Source organism: Aphidius gifuensis, linkage group LG3 (assembly GCF_014905175.1).
Source record: "Aphidius gifuensis isolate YNYX2018 linkage group LG3, ASM1490517v1, whole genome shotgun sequence".
NCBI lineage: Eukaryota > Metazoa > Arthropoda > Insecta > Hymenoptera > Braconidae > Aphidius > Aphidius gifuensis.
In genome coordinates this window covers 13,126,212-13,141,422 of record NC_057790.1, presented here as the reverse complement: position 1 = coordinate 13,141,422, position 15,211 = coordinate 13,126,212, and the positions used below count along the sequence as shown (strand labels likewise).

Below are 15,211 nucleotides of genomic sequence, written 5' to 3'. Positions count from 1 at the left end.
TAATTACTCATCAATTGACCGATCAACATATGAGAATTTTTCGCGCAATTAATAAAACTCGGTTTCTAGTATATGTGTGATTTTTTTCAAGACTTTTTCATCATTTTTTCTATCCGAAAAAAATGGTTGAAATCTCCATAAGAGCCAATGTTAAATATTATTTTCAATAATTAATTACAAAAAATTTAAGCGATCAACATAAGAAAATAATTATACCGTTGTATTCAGAATGAAAAGATCTACTTGTGTACAAAATTTCAGAACATTCTATTTAAAAAAAAGAGTGATAGCTGCATAACCTCCTTAAATGTTAAGATAGACCATAGTACACTGTGAAAAATTATTTCTGATATTTAGAAATAAACTTCTTGGCAAAATACTTTTTGAAAAAAAGAAATAAAATATTTAATAAAAATAATAATTGTTTTGTTAAAAGAAACAAAAAATCTTGAATTAAACAAAATTTGTTTATATCCATCAGACAACGTTTTGTAACAAACGATAGATGGTATGTGTCAAGAAAAAAACTTCTAAACGTCAACCATTGTTACTCCTTGACACTATGATGATTGTTATAATAGATAAGCTTCTTGTTTCAAACGTTAGAGGGACAGCAACAAGAAATAAACTGCTAAATTTTTGCTACTAACTGTTTGATACAATTCTATATTGTCTGTCTCTGTCTATCATATGGGAGGAGGGAATGATTAACTTCATATTCGTAACACTACCCTCCGCCCAATGAAGATTGTCGTCCTGACAATTCGTAACCTACAGCTCAAGAATGTTCAACAACCTGATTATATCAATCAGATCCTTGACCACTGGGGATTCTCGAGTTATCCTAAGATGTTGTTCAGTATTTACTCAAGGTTCAGGGGAAAACCCAATGTAAAAACCCTGAACGAACAACATTTACAATTCTATTTTATATCTACAGTCAATTTTGTTCAGTCAATATAGAATATCTTCATTCAATCTATCTTTTTTTATTGATTTATTCTTCTCCTAGATATTTGTCTTCTCCTAGATGATTAATTGTATTTATGATTGCAATTTAATTATTCCTTCATGTAGTATAATATCAACCTAAATAAGCAAATTAAGAAAACCTAAAAAAAAAATATAATTTGCATAATTATGGTTATTATTTATTCGTTTTCAAAGCGTCCTTGGAAACAAACATCAATTATCATTTTTACTAGTATTTTAATCTGTGGTGTACACCCATCAGTAACCAAGTCACATTCATGCTCTTATACAGGCCATTGATGAGAATTTCTCATCAAAGGGATAACACGTCCGCCATGATTCCAAGGAATCATGCCAAGGCAGTGACTAAAAATTTGACCTAGGATTTTCATTTATTTATTTCTCGACCTTATTTCCTACCCAAAATAAGGAACCTCAGTCCCTCGAGGGCCATTTTTTACCTTTAACCTTGTTTCCTACCTGAAACAAGGAACCTCAGTCCATCGAGTGCCATTTTTACCTTAAACCTTGTTTCCTACCTGAAACAAGAAACCTCAGTCCATCGAGGGCCTTTTTTTTTTTTTTTTTTCAAATTCTCATCTTACTTTTACTTTACTTACTATTAAAGTAAGAATTTCCAATCTGGTTTTTTATTTTTATTATTCATTTTTTTTTTTTTATTATTTAATTTGATTACAAACATACTCTTATTTAAAGTATGCATAAATTTTGTTTACATGTAAACCACTTTATTAATTTTATTTTAATGACTATTTTTATTTTTATCACAACTATTTGCATAGTGGCCCAATTTTTTGCATTTGAAACAAATAATTCCGGATTTATTTTTATCAATTTTTTCTCCATTTGTTTTGTTTTTATCATAATAATAGTAATTTTTTTTTTATTATCATTATCAATAGTTCTTTTATTTTTATGATGATACTCATATTTGTTATTATTATAATCATTATTTACTAGATTTGAATTATTTTCTTGTAGCGAGATGGTAATATATGATGGTGCGCCACCTATTATGATGCATGCATGTGTGAGAGTTGATGCGGTAGAGAGACGGAGAGAGTGGAGTAAGGGAAGGAGGAGAAATGAGAGAGAGTTGAGTCGACGGAGAGTGTGGGCTTCGTTACTTGGGTCTTTGCTGGCAAGCAAGACGGTTGCAAATATTAAGTTGGCCATGCCAACTCAATTAAAATCCAAGTATTCAATTGTATTTCAATAATATCAAACTGCTTTTTTCACCAATTGATTGTTACAAAATAACAATCAATATCAAATTGTTAATAATTGAAAATAATATATTCAAGTTGAATATATATTGTGTACACAAGCTTGTAAATTCAACAAGCTGATCAAGAAGTAAAACTTGGCGAACGACGACGTGAATCTGGACGGCGTCCTTTTGCAAAATCACGCCGCCATACTCCAAAATAAAACTTGTTGCATCAGCATTGGAGAAGAGAATTAATTCCAATATCAATAATCTCCATTACCGGCCATTACTTAACATCAATACTGGACATTTACTTGGTCTGATCAACCAAATTTCCAAGGCCAACAAATCATCATCAATATCATCAAACCAACATCAAGATCTTCAATCATCATTCAGGTCGTAGTTGTATGGGTATGTGTGTGCTTGTGTGAATGGTTAGGGCATAATGTCTTTGAATAAATACAATTAATTTACTATTTAAAATATATAGATTTTTTTTAATCTTTACCTTAAACCCAATCATTTTTCCAGGGTAAATTAAAATTAGTAATAATTTGTATTTCAAATTGAACTTCGTTTTTTTTTAACTTGATAATCGATAAATTTAAACACGTAAAATTGGTCTTTTAAATAAAATATAATAAAATCAAAAGCCCAAGTTTACATTCTCTCAATAATTGTATTATTTCTTCTTTTATTATTTTTCTTATCTCTTCTAGTTCCTTTCTGATTAAATTTCTAAATGCATTTAATTTGTCGTCGAATTCTTGTAAATTTTTTGCCGGTTTAATTCAGATGTTTGTCACTTTTTTAATATTGATTCAAATATTAATCACTTTTTTTTTTTTTTTTTATTAATCACGTTATTTTCTTTGTATTTTTATTTTTGATATTAATTCTGTGAGCGCCACAACAACGTATGGGTAAATGAAATTTTATTTGTTTGACATTAATAATTTGAAAATAAGCAAAGTTACGCCTGCGCAGTCGACTAAAAAGTGGGGCAGTTGACATTTCAGCACCCGTATTCAGAGGATGTTCTCATTAGGGCGTTTTTTTTCCGATGGTGGCGTTTGTGGAGCTTTTCTATGTGAAATCTATATAAAAAAAATTTTGTCAAGCGCCATCACCGGAAAAAAAAGCCCTAATGAGAACAATTTTGCCCCGTGAATACGGGTGCTGAGTCCGTCATCAATTTTGCTATGGCCTATTGTAATTTTAAAAATGTTGCTCTGTATTTGTTAGTGACACCTACCGAATTTCCAAGGAAATCAAATATTTACTATGGAACATTGTACATTTTCAGAAGATCATTTTAATTTTGTCAACAACAACAAAGTAACATTTTATAAATATACAAAGCAAAAAAAAAAATAAAATATTCTTTGATATGGTGCAATGTAATTTTTAGGCTGGATTATTTTAAATTTTAAATTTGTTTTCTGTGAAAATTTCTTTATGCGTTGTAATTTTTTTATTGGGAAATAGCAATAAAAAAAACATGACAAAATCGCTATGGTACATTTTAATATTTCAAGACTACAATTGATTTTTTTCGTTAAAATGATAATATTAATAGTAAAAAGATGAAATGTGAAATTAAGTACGTTACAAACTTTGTGGAAAAAATATCCTGCCGTATCCCGCCAATACCCCGTATTGACCTATTAGCGGGTTGTGTATCCCGTTAATATCTCGCAAGAACATATCGACGGGCCGTGAATCCCACCACGAAACTTTGGCGGATTATTTATTCCGCCGACATCCCTCCACAAAATATTGTCAGATTATGTATGCATCCAACAACCTGCCAATATGCCGTCACAAAACACTCGTATATGCATACCCTGGTAGAAATATTTATCTGCCATTACTCCAGCTTTCTCTGGCATCATCCCGAGTGGAAATTGAATCCGGCTTGGCCGGATTCTGATCCGAATCGGATCCGGGATGGCTAAGGTAATCCGGATCTGGGTTTCCTGACCTTTTTCGGATCCGTTATGGCTACGGCTAACTGGATCCGGCTTTCCTTACTCTTTCCTGATCCGAATCGGATCCGGCTTGCCGGACTTAAATCGAAGTGTGACTTTTTTTTCAAAGTCAACATCCGGGTTGAGTCAGGTTTGGCTAAGGTAGGCCTGATCCAGGTTTCTTGACTCTTTTCGGATCCGAATCGGATCTGGGTAACCGGACTTGAATCGGATTCAGCTTTTCTTACTCTGTCCTGACCTGAATTGGATCCGGGGCGCCGGACTTCAATCGGAGTTTATTTTTTTTTCAAAGTTATCTCCGGGTTCAGTCAGGTTTGGCTAAGATAAGCCGGATCCGGGTTTCTTGACTCTTTTCGGATCCGAATCTGATCTGGGTAAACGGGCTTGAATCGGATGCGGCTTTCCTTACTCTGTCCTGTTCTGAATCGGATCCGGGGTGCTGGACTTGAATCGGAGTTTATTTTTTTTTTTAAAGTTATCTCCGGGTTCAGTTAGGTTTGGCTGAGGTAGGCCGGATCTGGTTTCTTTTACTTTTTACTAAGGTAAGCCGGATCCGGTTTCCCTGATTTAAAACGGATTTAACATAGAAAAATTTGAAAAAAAAAAAATTAATTTCAGAATGTCATTTTATTTTTTGATAATATTGAATACATTGTTGCTTGTAAATAACATTTATCATATCAAGTTTTTCTATTGTACTTTTCAAATAACTACCTACGCTTGTAAATGGCTTTTGATTTTATCAATTCCATGTACACCGCCGTGGTCGATAGGATAGTGTCGCCGACTTTAAACGTACAAGCCCCGAGATCGATCCCCGTAAGTTCCAGAATTTTAGTTTAGTTTAGGTTGAATTTTCTAAGATATAAAAATTGTTTATAATGATTGTTGAAAAAGCACATATTTTTTTTATTATAAATCAAAATTCAGATTCGATTTAAGTATACAATTCGGATCCGGTTTGAGTATGAATTCGGATCCGTTTCAAGTATAAATTCGGATCTGGTTGAAATATAAATTCAGATCCGGTTTAAGTATGAATTCGAATCTATGCTGGATATGCATTTTGCAATCCGATTTTGCTAAGGGGTCCTTATTACAACCGGATCTGTATTCCCTGATCCGATCCGGATCTCTACCGGCGTTACATTCGGATCCGAGAACCACATACTACGTCGCACATACACATGCTTTATTGAAAAAAAAAAAAATTGTCAAGTTCACTCACACATTTATCATCCAATGCATTTTTGATCACCGCTTGTTACATGGTAGTTAATCCGTAGCAGCAACGTAGATTTTTTTTATACATTATCTTGTTAAAAAAAAATTTGTAGCGTTGTGTCCTAGTGTATAAGGCAATAAAAAATCATATAAATAAACAAATAAAACAATAAAAAAAGTAAGTTTATGCCCGGGGCTCATATTAAAACAATAAGAATAAATAAATTTTGCTTGGATAAATTTGTGGTTGAGCAAAATGGCAGCAGCCGAGTCATCAAGGATGACAGTCTATCCGAAATAAAATAATATATGCAGATGCAAATATACCAAGAATAGACAACTTTATCATCAAGCTAACAAGAGACTACTACAGCAGAACCCAAGAGTTAAACAACAAACTGTTTCAAGCAATGTTGGTACCATCAGTAGCAATGCTAAACAAAATGAATCTATCAACATATATCACACCACAAGCGTTTGTCACATTGGATCATTTGGGACTAATCCAAGACCACAATAATATACCAATAATATATCACTGGGCAAGAAACAAAGGTGACTAAAAAATACTAATGAAAATAAACGACTTTCTTAAATTCAAATATAAATTTAAGTTCTCAACAGAAATACCTCCTGTTGACCAACAAGACAACCATCGTCTCAACCAAAAAAAATACTGGTGGCTCAATCAAAATGCCCAACACATAAAAAAACTTGAAACAAGACTGAATATCATGAGAGAAATAAGATATAATAACAGAAATTATATACCAAACTCCCAAGATACACAACAACAATCAAAATTTCAACCATTTTTTTTAACATATAGTAATACCAGACCATCTGGTATTACTGGACTTGCTGGTTTTGCCAAAGGCCTTTTCCAACAAAAACAACAACAATAAAGCATCAGTTCAACACTTCAAAAATACAATTACCAGAATAAACAAATCAGTACACACAAGCTGATACATCAAGATTGAATTCGAGTTGCCTGCTTCCACCAGGCCATGTCTTCAACAAACCCCTCCCTTGTATATACTGTATAGACCCTTTTTTAAGTTTTTTCTACGTCTTAACTCAACACCATGGAGGTCGACAAGGAGGGTAATCTCCTATGTTAAAGCATAGGCTGTTGGTGAAGCTCACGGAATGGAGCAAGTCAGTACCTTTTTTTGCCGATGGTGGCACTTTTACTACAACAGTTCTATGGTTAGTGGTCACATGGTATTTTTGTTTACATTTTTGGCACTCTCATAATACATGACAATGTGACACATCAAAGTATATGATCATTAAAAAATTAAAATTACCGGTGTTTACATTTAATTTTTTTTTATTTAGTTTGAATGAATCATTACAATATTTTTGCTGTCAAAAAATATTAACACCTACTATAATTTTGCTATTTTCGTATACATTTGAATTTTGTCTCTATTTGATGATACATGAATCAAACAAAAAACAAAAATAAATTTTTGTACAAAAAGGAGAGTCAAGGGGTGCATTCCTTTAATAAAAAATTTTTTTTCGTTTTGCAATTTTGCCCTGTAATACCGACTAAAAACTAGAAATAGAAACAACGACAAAAGTGATAAATATCTCTATGCAATATTCCAGGCTTTTCAGTTTACGATAATGTGTGGTACGACCTATGTGACAATAACAAACAATCACAACAAGTCAATTTTCTATCTATTTCAGTTTGATATAAACATTGAACAGTTATCCATCTAATAATTGGAAGCCAAAAAAAATAATGTCATGTGCCAGTACTGCCACTACAAGAAACAGCTTTTTCCTATAAAATTTTGGCCGGTATTACAGGGCGAAATCGCAAAACGAAAAAAAATTTTTTATTAAAGGAATGCACCCAAGTATTCGAAACTATGATTATTTTTTTTTTTAAACATACAAAAAAAGGGAATATCAAAAAAGTCAAGTACAAAAGTACTAATTTCTTTAAAAGTATGGGTTAATTTTAAAGAAATTCAGACTAATCATGGAGAAATACAAAGTAATCGCGGAGAAATATTTTTACGAGCGGTTGGCTAAGTATGATAGTTCAGTATTACATATACGTATGTTTCATATTCGTATTAATCAATTTGATACAGTTGAAGTGCTTCTACTATTCACTTCTTATTGATGAGTCTACATTTGTGTGAAAGACTCGAAATTTTATTTGGGAAGAACCGGGCGGGGTCAAGTATAAAATTTTGTCAAAAGTTAAGACCATTCATATGGGTCAATGATTTTTAAAGAAATTAGTACTTGACTTTTTTGATATTCCCTTTTTCTGTATGTTTAAAAAAAAAAATAATAATAGTTTCGAATACTTGACTCTCCTTTTGGTACAAAAATGTATTTTTGTTTTTTGTTTGATATCATATCTTTTTGTAAAGTCTTTCGAACGTTTACAATTAAAAATAACAACATACCATACGTCCTGAATCCTGATCATCAAAATAAACAAGGCGTTCAAAGCTTGTCTCTTTTAGACTACCCCATACAAAAAATATTTTTTATCTTAAGATAGAAAAACATGAAGGCGCTTGTTGTTGCTTTCATGTGCAGCCGCCATTGTGGTATGCGAATGCAAAAATAAGGTAAAATTTACCTGAAAGTAACAAAAAGCGCCTTCATGTTTTTCTATCGCAACTAATATTTCTTGTTGGCGAATGTCTATGTCAAAACCATTTGCTTTTACAAGTAACGAACTATTCAAATAGTTTATGAATATAAAAATTAATATTACTTTTATAAACTCTAAAATAAAATTTAATTAATTAAAATTTAAACAATTTAAATTTTTAATTATTCACAAAAAAAAAAAAAAAAAACATTGCTTTTACTGGGATTCGAACCCACGTCTATGTTAAAACCAGTTGCTTTTACAAGTAACAAACTATTCAAATAGGTTATGAATATAAAAATTAATATTACTTTTATAAATTTTAAAATAAAAATCAATTAATTAAAATTTAAACAATTTAAATTTTTACTTATTTACAAAAAAAAAAAAATAAAAAACATTGCTTTTACCGGGATTCGAACCCACGTCTATGTTAAAATCATTTGCTGTTACAAGTAATGAAATATTCAAATAGTTTATAAATATAAAATTAATATTTATTTTTATGAATTTTTAAAATTTAATCTAATTAATTAAAATTTGAACAGTTTAAATTTTTTTTTTCTCAATTACAAAAAAAAAAAAAAAAAAAACACATTTTTTTTACTGGGATTTGAACCCACGTCTATCTTAAAATCATTTTCTTTCACAATTAATGAACTATAGATATAGAATTAATATTATACTTATAAATTTTAAAATTAAATTTAATTAATTAAAATTTAAACACTTTAAATTTTTACTTAGAAAAAAAAAACATTGTTTCTACTGGGATTTGAACCCACGTCTATGTTAAAATCATTTGCTTTTACAAGTAATGAAATATTCAAATAGTTTATAGATATAAAAATTAATATTTATCCTTATGAATTTTAAAATTAAATCTAATTGATTAAAATTCGAACAATTTAGGTTTTTTTTCCTTAATTACAAAAAAAAAAACACATTGTTTTTACTGGGATTTGAACCCACGTCTATCTTAAAATCATTTTCTTTCACAATTAATGAACTATAGATATAAAATTAATATTACTTTTATAAATTTTAAAAATTAAATTTAATTTATAAAAATTTAAACACTTTAAATTTTACTTATTTACAAAAAAAAAAAAAAAAAAAACAAACATCGCCCTTATTGGGATTTGAACCCACATTTCTGTTAAAATCATTTTCTTGGGCAAGTAAAGGATTATTCAAATAGTTTATGGATACAGAATTAATACTGTTCTTATGAATTTGAAAATTAAAATTAATTAATTGGAATTTGACTTGTTTGTTGTTTAATTTTTTTAAATTTTTATTTAATTATAAAAAAAAAAAAACATTGCCTTTACTGGAAGTCGAACTTACGTCTAAATTGAAATCAGTCCTTTTACAATTAATGAACATTTTCAATCACCTATTGATACAGAATCAGAGTATTCTCAGAAATTTTTGATTATAAATAATAAAATTTTTTTTTTATTTTTACCCTTTTTGAATTTTTTTTTGTTTTTTTTTTACTTTACAAAATTTTATAAATAGTTTGAGTTTATAACATTTGTTATTTATAAACTCATTACAAATTTGGGGGGAATAAATAATGAAAACATTGACAAACAACAATAATCTTGCAACGAAATTCCCTTTATCGGATTTAATGGATGGTGGCCCTTATTCAGCCACATAAATTTTAGCATAGAATAAAAATTGTAATAATCTCTAATGTCGAGTGAAAACACGGAAATAAGCCAACCTGTAAAAAGATATAATCTTAGGCAAAGAGGGGATTTGTATTACGGCCCAGACAGAAAAAAATTGTCAGGGGCAGAAGCACGATCAATTAAAAAGAGAAATAGCTTAAAAAATTTGGTATTACGGAAAAATCAATTCAAAAGCGGGGTAAACGAAAGTTTCAATTTAATAAACTTGAATACACCATTAAATCCATGTAATCCGAATTTCGAGACAAGATTATATCAAGAAGAATCAGAAAAATTAAGATTCGAGCTTGAAAAAGAAAGGAAAAATAAAGAAATTTCCGAATTTAAACAGAAAATTGAAGTAGAGCGTCTAGAATCAGAGAAATCCGATTTGGAACGCAAAAACAAAGACTTAAACGATTTTTGGAGCCAAAAATTTGAAGTCGACCGTCTCGCAAAAGAAAAATTTGAAAAAAGTCAAGAAATTAAAATTTTTGGCGAGAACGTTAAGACCAATTCGAGTTGGCAAAGTTTTAGTTCATTAACTAAATCGTTTTTTAGCAGTAAACAAAGTCAAGAAATCAAAAATCAAATTGACAAAGAAATCCTAGAAAAAAGACCATCGCCATTAGAAAACGTAACTGAAACGCATGAACCAGAATTAACCAAAGTTATAATTAACACCCCAACAAAAGTTCATATTAATTCACCCGCAATAAATATACATCATCATAACGATTCAATTATAACCAACGACGACGATAATTATAACGACAGCTACAGTAATTATATTGCAAGAAATACTACTTTGCCAGACAGCAGCAGCAGTGACAGCAAGAGTGAAGCATCAATTAGTACTAAGGTCGGGAATCAAGCCTGAACTTGGTGATTACATAAACTGGTCTGAAGATTATGAAAAGATTATACAACAAGCAGCAGAGAGAGAGGAAGAATTAGCCAGAAGGGCAACGTTAGGCAGAGAAGAAACTAAGAAAAGAACTTTCGAAGTTAACTTTTGCCAATTATGTCAAGAAAAAGACCACGTAGCACCGCAATGTAAATTATCTAAGCCTCAAATGTCAGGGGACGAAAAGCCCACGACATTTAAAGAAATGAAGGTATGCTTCAAATGTAGACAAAAGGGACATTTTGCAAGCGAATGTACTCAAGAGTTTATCACTTTGAAACAATGCACAAAATGTAATGGTAAAAACCATTCAGAACAAGATTGTTGAAAAAATGAGAACCAACAAAAATGCCAATTGTGTGACAGTACGGAACACATAGCAAAAAATTGCCCAACAATCGCATCAAAACTAGAAAATGACAAAGTATGTCAGATTTGCGACATTAAAGGTCATGACGCAAAAACCTGCTATAAGATTGGAAATTATGTCAGACCACAACAAAGCTACGCATCACCAACATGCCGATTATGCGGAATAAGGGGGCATGCTGCAAGAAATTGCGGAATGCAACGAGAAAATCAACAGCGTCCGCAAGTAAGATTCAATGAAAAACCAACACCAATGTGGAATCAACGCCCTACTTGCCAATTATGTAATATAATTGGTCACCAAGCAAAAGATTGCAATCAGCGACGACGGTCAAACAATGGTTATAATAATGGAACCAATAATGGTTATAATAATGGTTACAATAATGGTAATAATGGTAGATATTATAATGGTAATAAAAATGGCTACAATAATAATTACACGAACGGTTATAATAATGGTAATAATATGGGTAATAATAATGGTAACATGGTTGGTAATAAATATGCGGATAATAGAAAAGACGGTTCAATTCGAGGTTGCGATTTCTGCAAGGGTGATGATCATATAGAAATGAATTGTGTTGAGAAAACATTCCAACAAAGAGTGCAGGGAAACTTGCAACCGTCCCTCTAAGCGAGGACGGACGGCGTAAACTAATAATTAAAGAAATTAATAGTAAAAATATTGCGGCTATGGAGGCAACTGGTTTTGTATCCGATAATGATTGCGTAATTATTAATGAAATAGATAATGATTTAAATAATGAAATGTTAAAAATAAATAAGAAAGTAGAGTCAATTAAAATAAATAAACCAGTTATCACCATAAATGCAACAAATTTTAACACTATTCCCTATATAGAGATCAAGCTAAATAACGGTAATGAAACGGTAAAAATGATGTTAGATTCGGGAGCAACCCCGAATTTATTAAAAAAATCTCAGGCATCAGGCCTTGAGATAAATGAAGGTGAAATAGAAACCTTGCAAGGCATATCGGAGGGCCTTATAAATACATTGGGAAAAGCTAAAATAAATATTTTGGGCAAAGAAATAATCTGCCTAATCATTCCTGATGAAGTACCTATTAATTGCGCAGGTATTTTGGGTTCGGAATTTTTCGAATCAACAGGCGCAATTATAAACTTCGATAAACATATATTGGAAATTAATGAAAAATCTATTGTTTTTGAAAACCCAAAAATAGAAGGTAAAATAGGACCAGAAATAAATATGGTCGATTTCAAAACGGTAAACGACATGCTCGAGAGAACGATGGAATCCGGAACCGGAAATTCTCTGGAGAGTTCCAAATTGATTTCAAATGAAAAATTATTAAAATTAAATGAAATTCCTTTGAGTAGGTTTTCAAATGAAAAATTATTAAAATTAAACGAAATTCCTTTGAGTAGGGTTTCAACTGAAAAATTATTAAAAACAAATGATATTGATTTAAATGAAATTCCTTTGAGTAGGTTTTCAAATGAAAAATTATTAAAATTAAACGAAATTCCTTTGAGTAGGGTTTCAAATGAAAAATTATTAAAAACAAATGATATTGATTCAAATGAAATTCCTTTGAGTAGGGTTTCAACTGAAAAATTATTAAAAACAAATGATATTGATTTAAATGAAATTCCTTTGAGTAGGTTTTCAAATAAAAAATTATTAAAATTAAACGAAATTCCTTTGAGTAGGGTTTCAAATGAAAAATTATTAAAAATAAATGATATTGATTTAAATGAAATTCCTTTGAGTAGGGTTTCAAATGAAAAATTATTAAAAACAAATGATATTGATTTAAATGAAATTTCTTTGAGTAGGGTTTCAAATGAAAAATTAAAAATAAATGATATTAATTTAAATAAAATCTCTTTGAATGAAAATGAAAATGAAACTAAAATTTTTAATCCATATAATAATAAAGCGTTTAATAGTATCAAAAAGAAAAAAGAAAATTGGCGAAGAAATTCTGATGTTAAAGTAAATAAAAATAAATTAGATTTTCCAAATAATACAGCGTCCAATTTTTCCGGATATGCGGAAATAAACTCAACTAATAAAATATATACAATAAATGAAGTAAAAATTATGACACGTTACGATAAAGTTAAAGAATTATTAAGACTCGAACACTTAAATGCGGAAGAGTTCGACCATGTATGTAACATAATAAAAAAATATTCTGACAGGTTTCAATTACCTGATGAACCACTGAGTTCAACACATTTGGTTCGTCATCGTATTCCTACGACAGACGAACTCCCCATAAATAATAAAATTTATAGACCTCCTCATAATTTGCGGGAAGAAGTCGAGAGAAACCTTCAGAAAGCCCTTATAATTGTCCTGTCTGGATTGTCCCTAAAAAGCCTGATTCTAAAGGCAATATTAGACACAGAATGGTAATTGACTACAGACCATTAAATGAAAAAACTATTCCGGATGCGTTTCCGCTGCCCAACATTACGGATATATTAGACCAGTTGGGGGGTTTGAAATATTTCTCTGTATTTGACTTAGCATCTGGATACCATCAAATAGAAATGGATTCCAAAGATGCGCACAAGACTGCTTTTTCAACTCCACGTGGTCACTGGGAGTTCACGCGCATGCCGTTTGGCCTGGCCAATTCACCCGCGACATTCCAGCGATTAATGAATTTAGTCTTTGTCGGTATGCAAGGAATCTCTATGTTCATCTACCTAGACGATATAGTCATTTTTGCAAAAACCCTTGAAGAACATGACGAAAAAATCATGGAAATGATGGAAAGACTTCGTAAAGCCAACCTGCGCTTGCAACCAGACAAGTGCGAGTTCTTAAAACCGGGAGTACATTATTTAGGCCACGTGATTGGCGAAAACGGGGTCAAACCCGATCCAAAAAAAATCGAAGCGGTTAAAAATTTCCCTAAGCTCAAAAACCAAAAGAATGTTCGTCAATTCTTAGGGCTTAGTGGATATTACCGCAGATTCATAAAAAATTATTCGAAAATTGCAAAACCTCTTACAAAATTACTGCAAGATGGCGTAGAATTTGTGTGGGGAAAAGAGGAAGAGGAAGCATTTGTTACTCTAAAAAACCTCCTTTGTAACGCACCAATTCTACAGTATCCGGATTTGAGTAAACCGTACATCATCACTACGGATGCTTCCGGATACGCAATAGGTGGTGTTTTGTCACAAGGCGAAATTGGAAATGATAAACCAATCGCCTATTTCTCGAGAGCTCTTAGAGGAGCGGAGCTGAATTATAGTACGTACGAGAAAGAAGCCAGAGCCATTTTGGACTCGGTGGTGAATTTCCGAACTTACGTGTATAATTCAGAATTCACAGTAGTAACTGACCACGAAGCTTTAAAGTGGTTCAGTAACCCAGTAAATAATAATAATAGAATATGTAAATGGAGGTTAAAATTAGCCCAATATAAATTTAATGTAGTCTATAAACCAGGCAAATTAAATTTGAACGCAGACGCTTTATCCAGGAACCCCGTAAAGGAACCTGAAAGCGAATGCGGAAAAGATATTTTTGTTGTCACAAGAAACCAAAATAGGAGGCCTCAACCTATTGTTGAAACAAGGCCTCTTGAGGTGGTGACAACACCAGAACCCACTCAGAAAAAGAGGGGTAGACCAACAAAGCTAAAACCTTTTGTAACAAATAAGCCTCCAATCTTATTGAAAAAGAGAGGCAGGCCCAAAAAGATTCTACCTTCTTCCGAATCGCAAGAAGAGGGAGATTCAAAAGGCGAAACAGTCAAAATTACAACAAGTCCAATTGATGTTGAAATAGCTGTAGACTTGCCAAATAATATAGACCAAATTAATAAAGACGACTTAGACTCCCAAGACTCAGAAGTGAGCGAGGACGAGATCGAAACTCAAATCGAACACAATTCAAAAAATATTATAACTTCTAGAGAACCCTTCCAAGTTCAAAAGAACCATAAAATGTATTTCGTATCAGAAAACGGCGAACCTTGTGATTCAGGCGCCAAAGAATTATGTAAAAAGCATAGTTATATTTTAAAACACCCTGTCGAAGGAGGAAAAGAAAGTTGTAAAGTGGTGGGTAAGAAACTTCATTTTCCTCTTGTAATAAAAAAAAGGGAGGGGGAGTCATTACTTACAATGATTAAACATATAAGAGGAGCATTAAATCATGCTCACGAAATTATGTTGGAAAAAG

At 31.4% G+C, this 15,211-nt stretch overlaps 1 protein-coding gene across 1 annotated transcript; it reads left to right on the top strand.

The window, feature by feature from the left end:
* The first annotated feature begins 10,850 nt into the window (after positions 1 to 10,850).
* On the top strand, positions 10,851 to 11,651 carry LOC122850922 (trihydrophobin-like). The gene is made up of 2 exons (XM_044149972.1): positions 10,851 to 10,856; positions 11,121 to 11,651. Exons 1-2 carry the CDS (start codon positions 10,851 to 10,853, stop codon positions 11,649 to 11,651), a joined length of 537 nt encoding a protein of 178 aa, XP_044005907.1.
* Positions 11,652 to 15,211: the final 3,560 nt, after the last annotated feature.